This window comes from Solea solea, chromosome 15 (genome assembly GCF_958295425.1).
Source record: "Solea solea chromosome 15, fSolSol10.1, whole genome shotgun sequence".
NCBI lineage: Eukaryota > Metazoa > Chordata > Actinopteri > Pleuronectiformes > Soleidae > Solea > Solea solea.
In genome coordinates, this window is record NC_081148.1 from 23220775 (window position 1) to 23234898 (window position 14124).

General features: G+C 40.2%; 1 protein-coding gene across 4 annotated transcripts in view; it reads left to right on the forward strand.

The window, feature by feature from the left end:
- Positions 1 to 14124, forward strand: part of LOC131474277 (cGMP-dependent protein kinase 1) — a 149657-nt gene that overhangs the window by 11194 nt on the left and 124339 nt on the right. Inside the window, exon 1 of one of the 4 annotated variants that reach the window (XM_058652057.1) lies at positions 1951 to 2659. The exons of 1 other annotated variant lie outside the window; for it this stretch is intronic. In XM_058652057.1, coding sequence (XP_058508040.1) covers positions 2250 to 2659 — 410 coding nt within the window. In that variant the 5' untranslated portion in view covers positions 1951 to 2249. Of the gene's footprint in view, positions 1 to 1950; positions 2660 to 11936; positions 11961 to 12039; positions 12125 to 14124 lie in introns of those variants that run through there. 2 more of the 4 variants (XM_058652059.1, XM_058652060.1) reach the window with 2 other exon arrangements.

Sequence of the window (14124 nt, forward strand, 5' to 3'; positions counted from 1 at the left end):
AAACTAGGCTCAGTTTCTTTCTCCCGTGTTCCCTCGTTGTCTTATTTATTCTCTGTTTACACAGAACTAAGCAGTTTGTGTTTGTTTACCCACGGTGATGCTAAAAAATCTTGAATATTGAGAATATTTATAATATTATGACACCGCGAGGTGAGATAAGATGAAGGATGTTCAGGATGAGCCTGATGTGCACACTCTCCTGTGCCTCTTTTTATATTATCTGCTTCTGTTTGAGACGCTTTAAAAAAAAAAATGTTTTTAATCTGCCACAAAATGAGTCTTTGGGTAGTTAGTCTAGTTATTATTTTAGTCATTTATAATAATGACTTTCTCTTTTGACTGGTGAACAAAATGGTGGAAAATGTCGCTCATTGTTTCCCAAAATCTCAAAATAATGACACTCTTAAGTGGTTTTTGATCGTAAATGGATTATCCAAATATTTAGATTGAGGACACAAGATTAGAGGAGAATTGTGGATCAGATTTGATCAGATTTCCACTTTCTAATCTAATCGGTCTCAAAATAATAAGTTGGATCAGGTATGTGGTAAAGTGACATTTTTAGTGGGAGAAAAACAAACAAAAATCTTTGCTTCAAAGACAGCAGCTCAGGAACACAGAGACATTTCAGGGGACTTTTGAGGCCCCGGGTAAAACAGCCGGGTGCCCCGGCATTTAACTTTCTTTTATGGACTCTGTGAAGCGTGAGTGACCTTCATGGTTCACAGATATGAGAGAAGCACAAAGTCACAGGAAAAAGACTTTTGTATCTGTTTCAGTCATAAATTAATTATCTATAACAAAATACAGTTATTAGAAAAATATGACACCATTAAAAACTGCATTTGTAACACTGACAGTAGTGGGCAGATGTAGGTTAAAGCTAGGATAGGTTAAATATAATCTCTTTATTTGCATAGCAGTCCTCTAAACAAGGTCACAGAGTGGTTTCCATAGAAACAGTAGAATAACATCACAGTTCTCAACATGAAGACAGTAAATGAAACCGTAAATAAAATAAAAACAATTAAAACTGTGACTCGGTAAAAGCATAAATCAGATTTTTTTTAATCTGTTTCACAGTCTGATTTTTTTCATTTTAAATTCTGATGAATTCAAGCTGCACTCACTGCGCCCTCTTCTGGCCCACACTGTAATTACGTCAAACTATGTGTGATGGGCTCTGACATTTTGACACTTTAATAAGTTTTTAAGGTTCTAGTTTGAACTTTAATCCTAATTTCATATAAAAAGTAACAACTCTTTTGTTTCTATTCAAAAGTTACACACTTGAAAAGTAAGACCTAGAATGGATGAATGCTGAGGTGGTGACTTATCGTTGCTATCTGCAAAATGCAAGAGAAGAGGGGTGGAACTACAAGTGGGTGGGGCTATACGCAGGAGGCAGAACTTGAAGTTGTCCAAAATCACACAATTAGCTAAATAAAAGTAAACAAAAATGGATCAGTGTCATGTGATAAGGGGTCAAGGTGAGTGACTGTTTGGCAACCTGCAAGAGAGGAGGCGTGGCTACAAGTGGGCGTGGCTTCACCTTGTCCAAAACACTTAAAGTCACCCTCTTCAGACAGACAGTGTGGGCCCCCCAGAAAACAAACATCCTGCCGTGTTGTAAACGCCCCTGCAAAAAAGTGTCATCAAACACAAAATCAAGGCCATTTAAACGCATTGTTTATTTATTTATTTATTCAGATTCACATGAGGTTCATTACGTTTCCATCGTCATCATCATCTTCCAGCCCCATTAAAGCTCCGCGCGCTGCTCATCTATTTGTACCAGAGTCGCAGCCTCAGGGTGAGCGCGTGAGCGATGATGACATGACTCTGAGAGCAGAGGGATTTCTTTCTGTCTTTCTTTCTTTTTGTCTCTTCTTTTCTCTCTCTCTCTTTCTCTCACACGCTGTTGGTCCATTATTCATGTGAGGAGACGAGCACTTGCAGCTCCCTCTGGAGCGACAGACTGCACCGAGCCACAGATTCCTGTAGGCGCCCTTCTCTTCATGCGCTCTCACTGGGTCTCAGCCTGACGCACACGCAGAGAGGGGGAGTGAGAGAGAGAGAGAGAGAGAGCGAGAGAGAGAGAAAACTTTACCAGCTCACCTTTGCAGTCCAGGCAACCAGAGAAAATACCTTCTCATAAGAACCCCCACGGAGAATAGCAGTGAGGAATCCCCTCCTCCTCTTCCTCCCTCAGGAGCCACAGACGGAGGCTGCGTCCTCTCCAGCAGTTCATGCCGGATAAAGTTTATGATCCGCGTGGCAGAGGCGAGAGGACACAGGCTCGACCGCGCGCACCTTTTGATAAACTTGTCGGGGACAGTCGCCCGTCGGCGGAGATGGGGACCCTGCGCGACCTCCAGTACGCGCTGCAGGAGAAGATCGAGGAGCTGCGCCAGAGGGACGCGCTGATCGACGAGCTGGAGCTGGAGCTCGACCAGAAGGACGAGCTGATCCAGAAGCTGCAGAACGAGCTGGACAAATACCGCTCCGTGATCAAGCCGGCGACCCAGCAGGTCCACAAGCACAACGACCTGAACGAGCAGCAGCGGACAAAGAGGCAGGCGATCTCTGCCGAACCCACCGCCTTCGACATCCAGGATCTCAGCCATGTCACCCTGCCTTTCTACCCCAAGAGCCCACAGTAGGTGTCCGCGTCACGGCCACGTTCACGCGTCGTTTTTGTGGCTCTATTTATAAACCCACTGTTGTGCTTTTATTTATTTCTTTATTTTCAGTGTGAGTTCATTCACCCTTTGTAACATTGTTCTGTTTCCCGTGCGTAACGATCGAGTGGCGCAGCAGGTGCGGCACCTGTAGCACGGTAGGATGCTATAAGTGGCGCTCTCTGACACACGCACACACACACGGTCACACACAATGCTGCGCAGCTATTCTTCTGACACTGCAGTGACATCCATTCATTAGACATCTTTACCAAAACCGTATCCCTTAACTTAACCATAACCACTTAATACCTAACCTTAACCTTAACCATCACCCACAATTGAAATCCTAACCCAACCAGAGCCTCACAAATGAGGTTCTGTCTCATTAGGACCAGGTTTTTAGTCTCCACGAGGACTACTGGACCTGACCAGGTCAGTGTTTATGCCAGAAAAATGTCCTAAGTAATAATTTTCTCGAGTGCAATGTTGTCATAACTGATATATGATGGTCAATGGTGCAATAATAAACTAAAATGTGCCAAATAAAAGAGAAGAACAGTGAAAGAAAGGCTAACTATACTGTTACCAAAGCTTCGACCCAGCTATTCTTTATGAATAGAAAGACAGAAAAACTTACTTTATTGATATGGAAACTTAAAAAACCTTTATGTTACAGAAGCACAAAGGCTTGTTGGCTCCATCCAAACATACAGATCTGGAACATGCATGTAAGCAGAGGAATAAAGCACCACTGTCTCTTGTTCCTCATCGCTGTGCCACTGTCTCACTGTCCCCTACTAACACACAACACATGATTCTCCTCAGATTAATTAGAACCAAGCCAAAAAAAAATGGATGTTTAGACAGCGTTCCCTCAGGGTTTTGCAGGAGCCCAACGTTCCCTAAACGTTGAGGGAAGCAAACACTGAAACGTTCTCCTGTGGTTGCGCCGTGGTCTCCACACAACATTCCCCTTTGGTTGAGACGTTTCCCAGATGTTTATATGTTTGTTTTTCAACCAGCTTCATTAATTCATCTCAAACTAACGCTAGGAAAACTTAGCCGTTAGGCAAGCACAGGACAACCTAGGGAGGAACCTTCAGGGAACTGTTCCCAGAAACAGTTGTTGCTGTTGTCATAACTAAAATAAGTAAACACTGTTTCCCCACTGTCATCAAATGTTTGACCCACATTTGCCCCTATAGATATTTTTGCATCACAGCAGCTTCCAACTACAGCAATATAAAATAGAAAGATACAAGAGATGGAATTTGAAAATCCTAACTTAAACCCAGAGTCTCTGAAATGAGGGTTCTGCCTCATTAGGACCAGGATTTGCTCTGCAAAAAAGTCTGTGTTGATACCACAAAAAGGCATCAGATGAGGATCAGATGATAATGCAGAACAATCTGCCGCTCTGTGATTAAAGGCTGATCATCAATAAGCCTGACTGATTCACACACACGCACACACACACACACACACACACAGAGAAAAATCCTCTAATGAAGGGGAATCACAGGCTGCAGCTCTGTGTAATGTTCCAGTTCCTATTTTATACAAACTGTGATTCTGTGACAGACAGTCTTAACAAGCTCTCTGCGCATGTTTACCTTGTGATTCGTGTAGTAGTACTCACACCCACACCACCGCCCCCCCCCGCGTCTCTTTTTCTCATCAGTCTCTCAAACAAACATCTCTGCTCGATTCAAATCCTGCTCCTCAAGACAAAGCTGTCACTAAAATAGCTCCGCGTTATGGAATAATCCAGCTTTCTGTCTGTCTGTCTGTCTGTCTGTCTGCTCGGGGAAACTGAAGGGCTTTTTAATGAATCAATACACGCAGAAGAAGAACGCACAATATATCAGCGATTCACTCTGCGGGGGCGACTGAAACATACTGGACAACATTCTGGGGCATAATCAATAACTCACAAAAGCAACCGGAGCGCCAAAGTGCACAGCGGTTCAGCCACAACGTTAAATTTACATTTGAATTTCTGACGTGCGTTTGTCGACTTCTAAAGCTGCAGTACGTAACTCTTGGCGGATTTGTTCCTATTCTGCCTCTGTTTGGTGTCATTGACCAGAAACGATAAACTGGCGCTGTTAAGCAAAACTATTTGTATTGGCAAAGACGTCTTCATCCTGTCAAACTGCTAAATCAGCAGGTTTTTATTTGGAATTCACATCTGAAACTTTACAATAGACCAGGGGACTCAAAGCTAACTGACCTGAGCTTCAAATCTGGCCAGTAGGGGGCCAAGCCAAGTGAACAACATACCATCAGGATATAGCGACAATGACAATTTGTGGCGATATTTGGCATCATTTTCAAAATAACAGAACAGAACAATATATAATTCACAATAAAAAACATTGTTGTGATGCAAAAATGAAGCTATTGCTGTGTTTTCCATCATGGTGCGGTTCAATGTGGCACAGTATGGTATGATCTGGAATGGTAAAGCCCGGGGTCAGGCTGAGAACATGTGGGCTTGACGTCCTCTGGTCCTGCTTGGTTTGGCCAATCAAGAAATATCAAGAAGAATCAAGAAGAATTTCAGGAATAGCCACCAGGGGGCGAGTTAGCTGGTTGCAAGATGAACTCCATTGGAATGGAAGTCTTTGAGGATTTGATTCACAACGTCAGGATGATTTAACGGTGTCAATCGCTAGAGTCTTCTTCAGTAGAACATGAAGTCGATTTTGTAAATTATGTTTCGACACAACGGCAAATATGAGCGACACTGCCGTGATTGACAGCTGGTATCAGCCAATTGTGGAATTTCTTGTTTCATGGCGTCGGTCAAATTTAAGATTAGATGTCCAATCCTTATACGTGACGTCAGGACCGGCTGCAACAGTGTTGATGTCGCCTCAGTCTGTCTGGACACACAGTAACACAAATCACCTCCTGTGTGCAGCAGGGGAAATGAGATCTAAACATTGCTCCACTGACAAACACGGAGAGAGTCACTGTGTGAACTCGTTTGACAATTTTTACTTAAATCAAAAAGTGACAAACTACTGCACTAGGTTTGCAAATTCCCAGCATTCTCCATTCTTCTCTCGCTTAATTGTAAACACTAAAATGTACAAACGCATGTCCTTGCTTAAAAATGTTAAACATTGTACTGTGAGAGTAGTAGAAGAGCGAGGCTGTAACTTGTGTGTTTCTGTTGTTAGTTCAGGCTGCAGAGAAACTCTCTCTCTGGTGACACAGATATTAACCTGGGCTAACCTTTGAAAAACACGGCTCGTCTGTTTCCCGCCAGTCAACAGGGGTTTTTGTCCAGAAGAGGATTAGTCACGGAGGGTTTTAGATGCATTTGGAGAGCAGTGGGTCCGCAAACAGTGGCATTATCACGGCTGGAGCTTTTGCGGTTCTCTTACGTCCCTGTAAAGCTGTCCGTCCCCCAGGATAACACGCCCACTTGATGCGGATTGGGTCACAGAAAAGACTTAAGTGTTTTTCCAGGAGTGTGTTTTCCTTCACTAGCGTCACTTCCTCTCCGGGCTAACACCTCTACTGGAAATAATATGTAACTACACCGTATACGAGGTCGAGAGAAGTGATTAACAAAAGATTGTCGCTTAATTACCTTATAAATTCTTTATGTGTTAAATTCTTAAAGCCAATCAGTCGACTAATTTTCACAATTCATTAATACGACAGTTAAAACCCATTAACGTATCAATTTAAACATTTTTCCTCCTCACGTTTGTGGTGAATACTCAAAAAAGAAAATAGATGAGTGTGTGTTAGATAGATGGAATCACAGTGTTGTTGACACATAAACAAACAAAGCTCCTCAGGATTTTTGCCAAGAAGAAGATTCAAAAACAGAGCAGATTATTTCTCTGAGCAGGACATTAGTCTTTGTTGTAGCTGTCAGCTCAGTGCGACGGGGGAAGGAAAAAAGAGAGGCAGCAATCACACCCTTGTGCATTTCTGTTGTTGGGTTTGTGTCTCTCACTGTCACCAATGAACGCCAGGTCCTGGAATGAAAGGCCGGGAAAACATTTCATTATTGTCATTTTCCTCAATTTACAGCTTTTTGCTAAAACATTCACTTCTGTTAAAGTGTAAAGTGTCCTCAGTTTGTTCCTGTAACACTTTAAAAACATCAACTTATTTGTTCAAATCCTTTTATGTGCCTGGTAATAGTCGATCGATATTTAAAAATCAGTGTAGCTGATGAGCGACATGCGATGCCATTGTTTGTTTTTTTTTTCTCCCAATATCTAAGAAAAATGTAATAGATACTAATAGATAAGATTTAACTAGATAGATTAAAATAGATAGATAAGTTAAACTTAAAGTAACTTAAAACTTGGACAGACGGATGGACAGAGAGTCCAATGTCCCTTCAAACTGAACATATACCTTTGTTTTCATTGTTGATTTTTCTGTGAAATACTTTTCTCAATTCATGGATTAGTTTGTGAGAGTGAACGAGTCATTGTTTTTGCTAAGTTAGTTTTCAGTCAGAAAACTATTCTGTTCCCACGCTTCTCAAACTATGGCGTGTGTACCACCAGTGGTACGCAAGCTTGGTTTAATGATACCATCGTTTGGCTTTCTAAATGGAATAAATACCCGAAATTTAACCCAAAACTTGAAGAAGAATAACACGTTATCTCCTATACTGCCATGGTTCTCAAACTGTGGTACGTGGCCCACTGGTGGTACGCAAGCTTCCTGTGGTGGTAATTGGAGAAAAACTGACAGTCCTAATAGGTAGATGTATATACTCTCTCTCTCTCTCTCTCTATATATATATATATATATATATATATATATATATATATATATATATAAATATACATACTAATTGTATTCCTTTCTATTTGCCTTAAAATTGGGGATTTTGTTTAAATAGAATAAGAGTTGTATCCTTTAATATTGTGTAAATATTAAAGGATAAATATTGGGTAAATAAAAAAAGAGATATAATTTTTTTTTGCCAATATCACCCACAGTGTGTAGAAAATGAAACAAGTAACCAAAAAGTAGCAATAGATTAAATAATAATAATAACAATAATAATAATAATAATAACTAGTCAAAAGAAAGTCGAAAGTCAAAGTTGTGTCATTCTTGGGGAAAAAAAGTGATGGATCAATTCCTCGAGTGTCACCGCAGTCGTTTGTCACTGTGACGGTGGGCGTTAAGGTCAAGATTTGACCGCGCGCAGGATTACTGATGAACATTCATGATGGAACTGAAAATGAACTTGCACTCGCTGAGAGGTTGTTTGAAGTCTGTTAACGCGTCTGCTCCACCTGCTCACGCTCTCTGTCTCTCCTCCAGTCTGACAGAGAGAGACGGTGACATTTGTTCTGCACCTCTTTAAATAAATAGTGACAGGAAAAGCAGACTGAATGAAAATGACCCGAGTCTGTTTGTATTTTTCCAGCATGATTACCATTATCTGTAGGGCTGGCAAACTATTATTTTCTCTCCCTGAATCGCGATTAATCGCAGAAATGCTATTTTTTTAATTAGAATGTTTATAATTTTATTACTTTGCAAATCCCAAAAGGTTTTTAGTCCCCATTACCACTGTAAAGCACAGGTGTCAAACTAGCTGCTCGCTATTTAATATCATGTTATAATGTGAACTCCTCTTCGATTCAATTATGAATTATTCAATTATCAGTCATAATTATCACTTAATGAACTGTGTTACAGTTGTCCACGTGTTGTCTTTTACCAATTTGTCTCTTTCGGATATTAATAGATTGGTTTTGCAGCATAAATATGTTTATATATCGTTAAGTACACATCATTCAAGCGCCTTTATTTTGAAATTCTGTGGAATACATCATGATTTACTCTATTGTGATATCATGATGGAATATTGGATTATATTGTCACAATATAGTGTCTTGATCAGGAGGTAAATGGATGTAAAAGGTGAATTTTTGGATTATTTCTAATCAAAAGAAGTGCAATCTTCTGACTTTAGGTAAAACTATATTTGCTTCAGAATGCCATATCATCTAAAACTTTCCAGTTTAGTTGCGTTCTGTTTCATACAGGCTGTATTTTACAGCTTGTAAACGAGTTTAAGAGAATCTGCAAATGTTTTTGTATTATTCTGGCTTTTTATCCACATGGAATCAGCGTTTTAAACTTCTAAAATTATATTTTTGGAAGACATTGCCATTGTTACAGCGCCACACACAGGCCTGGCATACACACATACTACAGCATTTAGGGGGATTTTGGGGGATTTTCGTGTGCAAGAAGATTATTTGTTGAAATGATTCCATGTTTACGGAAAACTTTTCATGAATTAAATAGAAAAGGTTTTGTTTTAGTTTAGATTCTAAGGCCTGAGTGTTGGACAGATGAAGAGGAAAGGATTTGGGGTTTGTAACAGATAGGCACCAAATGCCCCGTTGCCTCCCCGGGTGCAGATAAGTGCCGTCCACCTCTCCTGCGTCCAGTTTGTGTGTTTGTGTTCACTACTGGTGTGTAAAAAAGCACTCAAATTCACTGGTGTTTGTGCCACAATAACTCATTCTTGTGAATGAACCGCGGCTGCAGCGTTAACTTATTATATTGTGTATTGAGTATAAACTGATACAGGTGGTTTGATTGTGTGACACACGTCTCTCGGCAGCTGCAGCTTCACTTCTTTACTTCTTTCTCTCGCTGACAAAGCCAGATGATCTGCAGTCTGCTTCTCAGAGTCGTCGTGTACATAAGCACTCAAAGTTTGGCCCTTTAATTCATCACGATTACTGCGCTGACGCTGATGGCTCCGTTTATTTGGACAACTTTCTATTGTGTTTTCACGGAGTAATAAACTTAAATCATAGATATTTGTCTAGTTTTTGTGTGTGTGTGTGTGTGATTCCTGTAACTCTGCTTTTATTGTTGCTCAATTGGGGGGAAAATAAGACACAAAAGTGCCCTTATGGGTTTGAAACGGACGCACTGCCTTTTCATTTTCATTGGCTGTTGAAGTGAAGCGATAATGTCCGTTGGATTGGGATAAATGTTTATATTTTTCTTTCATTCCCGGCCACTTGGTCTTCTTTACAAGCGTTCCTTGAGTCTCTGTCCGTCCCTCTCCCGCTCCCAGTCTGCTTTTATTTCAGTTAGCCGCTCCCACTTTTCTGCCACCCATGACTTTTTCCCCCTGAAAAAGAGCATATTTTCTCCTTTTAAGGAAGGTTGAACATGCTCGGACCCAAACTGGATGAAGTCAAATATATCATCCTCACAAAGGAGAGGAAGGCAGATGTTTTTATTAGGGTCTGGCTGGAAGACGTTTTCTTAATGCTGCCATTAGGGGCTTGAGTCAGGGTGGGAGGAGGAAGAGGGAGAAGAGGAGGAAGGGTCCCTGTGAGGTTTTGAAATTCTCCTGGGTGTAAATGTAACAGGAAGAGGGTCAATGAGGCACATTTCCAGAGAAGTAGAAGTCAGCGTTTCCCAGTTTGTTAATTTATTACCTCCACCAAACAGGGTTACGCTTATTTTAGCACATTTGTTTTTGTGCAGCATCATTTAAAACGTTTTTACAGGAATGTAGCGAGAAATGATCACTCGTCGGTGTGTTTTTAAATGGTTGTTAAGCTTCTGGGATTGAGGAATGTTTTAACACTGTGCCGGGAATCGAGCGGCATTGTTGGAGGTTTATTCTCTTTCAGTGATTTCTTTAGTTTTTATACAGATTCTGCAAGCTCTGTTTGAAATAAACAAGCAGTGTTCATTTTGACAGCAAATCTGGATTTAGTTTTAGTTATAACTAAAATAGCATTTAGTTTTAGTCATATTTCTGAGGTGTTTTGAAAAACAGCTAGCATTTCAGACACGTCACTTTTCTAATTTCTAATGTACTAAGTGCCTGAGCCAAGACATTTGGACTTGAAAAGTAAAGTAACACAACAGTAAAATAAAAACGAAACACTAAGTCTTGCCCATGAGCTCGTTGCTTGTTGTTAAGAAGCGAGTTGTTAAGAAACTAGCTGAGACTAGCAATGCTCGCAGGCAAAGAAAGACTTTAAATATTTTGTCTTTTATGAGTTTGAAGACACGACAAGGAAGAAATAAACAGCATATAACATAATGCAACTTCATTTAACTGATTCATAACATTAGCAATTGGGCTATCAACTGGTTTAAAGTGCATTTTGATCAATACACTTTTTTTGCTACAACATTATTGATAAAGCATAATAGATCATAATGTTTTCCAAACTTTAAACATGATAATTATGACAATTTGTGCACACTGTAATGTTTCTGACCATTTTTACTGCCAATTCTATGGCACCTTATATTGTTTTTAAATGAGTAGACCAGCCATTCTGAAGAGATATGTTCAACAAATGAATCACTACTTCATTTTATGCATGTTATTACAAACCTTTATACATAAATTAGAAGTAAAAGCATGGAAAAAAAAAAACCTCTGCATATTTATTTGGTGAGAGAAAAACAGCAACAATTGAACTGCACTTTACAGTTTAAGATTCAAATCAATTATAATCCAGAGATTTCACATTCTTCATGCCCTAGGTCTCTTGCCGCTTAGCAGTAAATGGTCAGAAAAAAGAGAGAAGTGCCCTAAAATGATTCCTGAAAAAGTCCACGGGGGACGTCTGGAAAAATAACACTATCTAAGTCGGCCTTTCATGAGTCACATGCCAGAATCATTTAGAACTCAAGGAAGACAGTAATGTTTTTGTACTAGTTTGTGATGTTTTTAAAAAATAATCTGTCTATTGAAATCTCACTTAATATCACCAGTATTACAGTCACTTTCAGTGAGTAAGAGATGAGCTATTTTGGAAAGCACAGATCCTGAAACCTTTTAAATGATAAACACACAATATGAAAAGTGCATAATTGATATTTTATGCTATTTAAGACCATAGACCAAGAGCGAATGACTCAGCCGGTGAGTCAAATTTCAGGAAAAGACTGGTTTCTCTCACAGTGTTGATGGTTTTTCTGGCAGTTTTTTTTAAGTGATTTATTGATAGTGAAATGTCTCAAGACTGAATTAAGAGCCATCATGGGACATTAAAAGTTAGTCTTTAAAGAGAGCGAAGAGAGTGAAGTTTTGTTTGTTTAGTTGTATAGATCTAGCAGGACTCTGCTGTGGGTTGTGTGTATTGATGGCTCACTGCTTCATAAAATGCCTCTAAGGTTATTGACCCTCTTAGCTATGAGCTCTTCGGGTTTCAAAGGTTGCTCAAAAGAAAAAGAAGCACAAAAAGGCAAGAGAGAAGCTCCAGTCGCAGCACAGTGCGAGTGAGTCCCTCCAGTATTTTTTCATGACTTTGAAAACTTCACTTCTTCTCGGTTGGACAGAACTCCTTGGTTGGATTAACCCTCATACATAATATTAACCTGATTCACTCAGCTGACACTCGGCAGCGACTTGGACTATGGTGATAACATGCTTCAGTGAATGTGTGAGTTTTACTAACTGCTCAGAATCTGGTCCTCCTCACACAGAATCAGCCTAACGCTCACTTCGACAGTCACAGTATCTGACCCGCAGTCATCTGATGTTATCACTGTTTCGACTTGGCTTGACAGGGTAAAGGGACCCAATTTAAAACCAGATGGTATCGGCAGTAAATTGGTTATTTTATATCAATGAAGACAAGAAGTTAACAATAAGAGGCGACCAAAGAGTTGATGCTGTTTTAAAACATAAAATAATTATTATAACATGAGGAGAATTCTAAAATGAGAGCTACTCAAATTAATCAAACCTCAAGCAAAAAATACACATGTTCCTAGTGTAAATAAACAGATAGAGGTAGATCTCACAATTTCTAGCATTAAGTAATAATACAATTAATACTGTCCTTCCTGATGTAACCGTCCCATTTATCCAGGCTTGGTACTAGCACAAGGAGACTAGAATGTGCAATTAACATTGAGCAAGGGGTTACACACCCCTCACCTCAGGGACTCAAATTGGACTCAACCCTTTGATCACCAGCCTAGTTCCCTTTCACCTTGGCTATGGGATGCCCAATGATAGCAATGATACAATTAATACAAACTATTAATTGGTACAAAAATACCATATGACTTTCAAACAGCCACAAACTCAACTACAAAAGGAACACAGCAGCTCTGAGGGACGACTTGGACCAAGTCTTTAGGGTCAACTGTGTAAGAAATAGTGACTTCTAATGGTGATCAGATTGTAATAAATGCAGGACTCCCCAAGTCCAAGAACTAGAAAGGATGTCCTTCTTCATCTTTTCCGCACACTCTGGTTTGTCTATTCTGGCTTGTGTAGAAACAAGGTTGTTCAAATCAATTCAAATGCTAACATATCAGATACTACATTCTCTTGTAACATATATTTGACAGTCATCAGCATAAAAAATGGAACGGCATGCCATGTTTCCGAAAGAAAGAGCCCGGGGGAAGCGGATAAATTGAGAACAGGAGGGGCCTGAGGATGGAACCCTGTGGCACACCGCAATGGGGGAGGGGCTATAGAGGACTAGTCCTCACACAGCAGCTTCTATCGGCCAAATAATAATACTTTGATACCCACGCAGTGCTCCATATGAGAGAGGAGGATACTGTGATCCACTGTATCACACACAGCAGTCAGGTCTAAAAGCAAAAGAATGACAACATTTCCAAAGTCAGTGGTCAGAAGAATGTAATTAAAGTCCTTAAAAGAGCAGATTCAATACTGTTCAGTGTTATAAAACTTCAAAAATACTATTTATGTCCAGGAAAGCTGACAACTGAGTGGGAACTATTTTCTTGAGGAGCTTTGAAAGGATTGGGAGCTCAGAAATCAGCCTAAAATGTTTAAGTGCGGTGGTTTTAAGGAACTCGGAATGTTTAATTCCCAGAAAATCCCCCACCAAAGCTGCACCATCCTGCGTCGCATGTATAGAGAAGAGTGATGCATACAGACACCTTTTAATGAATTGATGTCTCTGCTCCACTTGTGGTACGTCACCATGGTCTAATTAGAGCTCCTTGATTTACATGATAATTTGACTTGAAGTCAACTTTCATAATGTCCTATCATTTCATGTTTTTGCTCTTAGCCCGCGGGGCTCACGGAGCTGCACCTTGACCACTGTTGATTAGCTTCACAGTTAATTACATTCTCTTTCCTGCTTACAGAGATATTTACCTGTGAAATACTCTAAATGACTGCAGTCTGAGGGCCCACGGCGTTCAGAGGTGCCTTCCTGAATGGAAACAATCTGCTTCCATCAGACATGGATTTTTTTGCTGCTGATTGACTTGTTCCAGCATTTGGAGGAAAATTACAAGGTCTCACCTTGACGTCTTTGCGGCAAGGATACGTTTTCTGAAATAAATGAGGATTTAATTGCCTCAGAAAATAAGCAGCAGCCTTGCTTTGCTGAACCAATGTCTCTCTTATTGTTGTCTATAGCCCGTTTGGTTTCTATTAAATTGG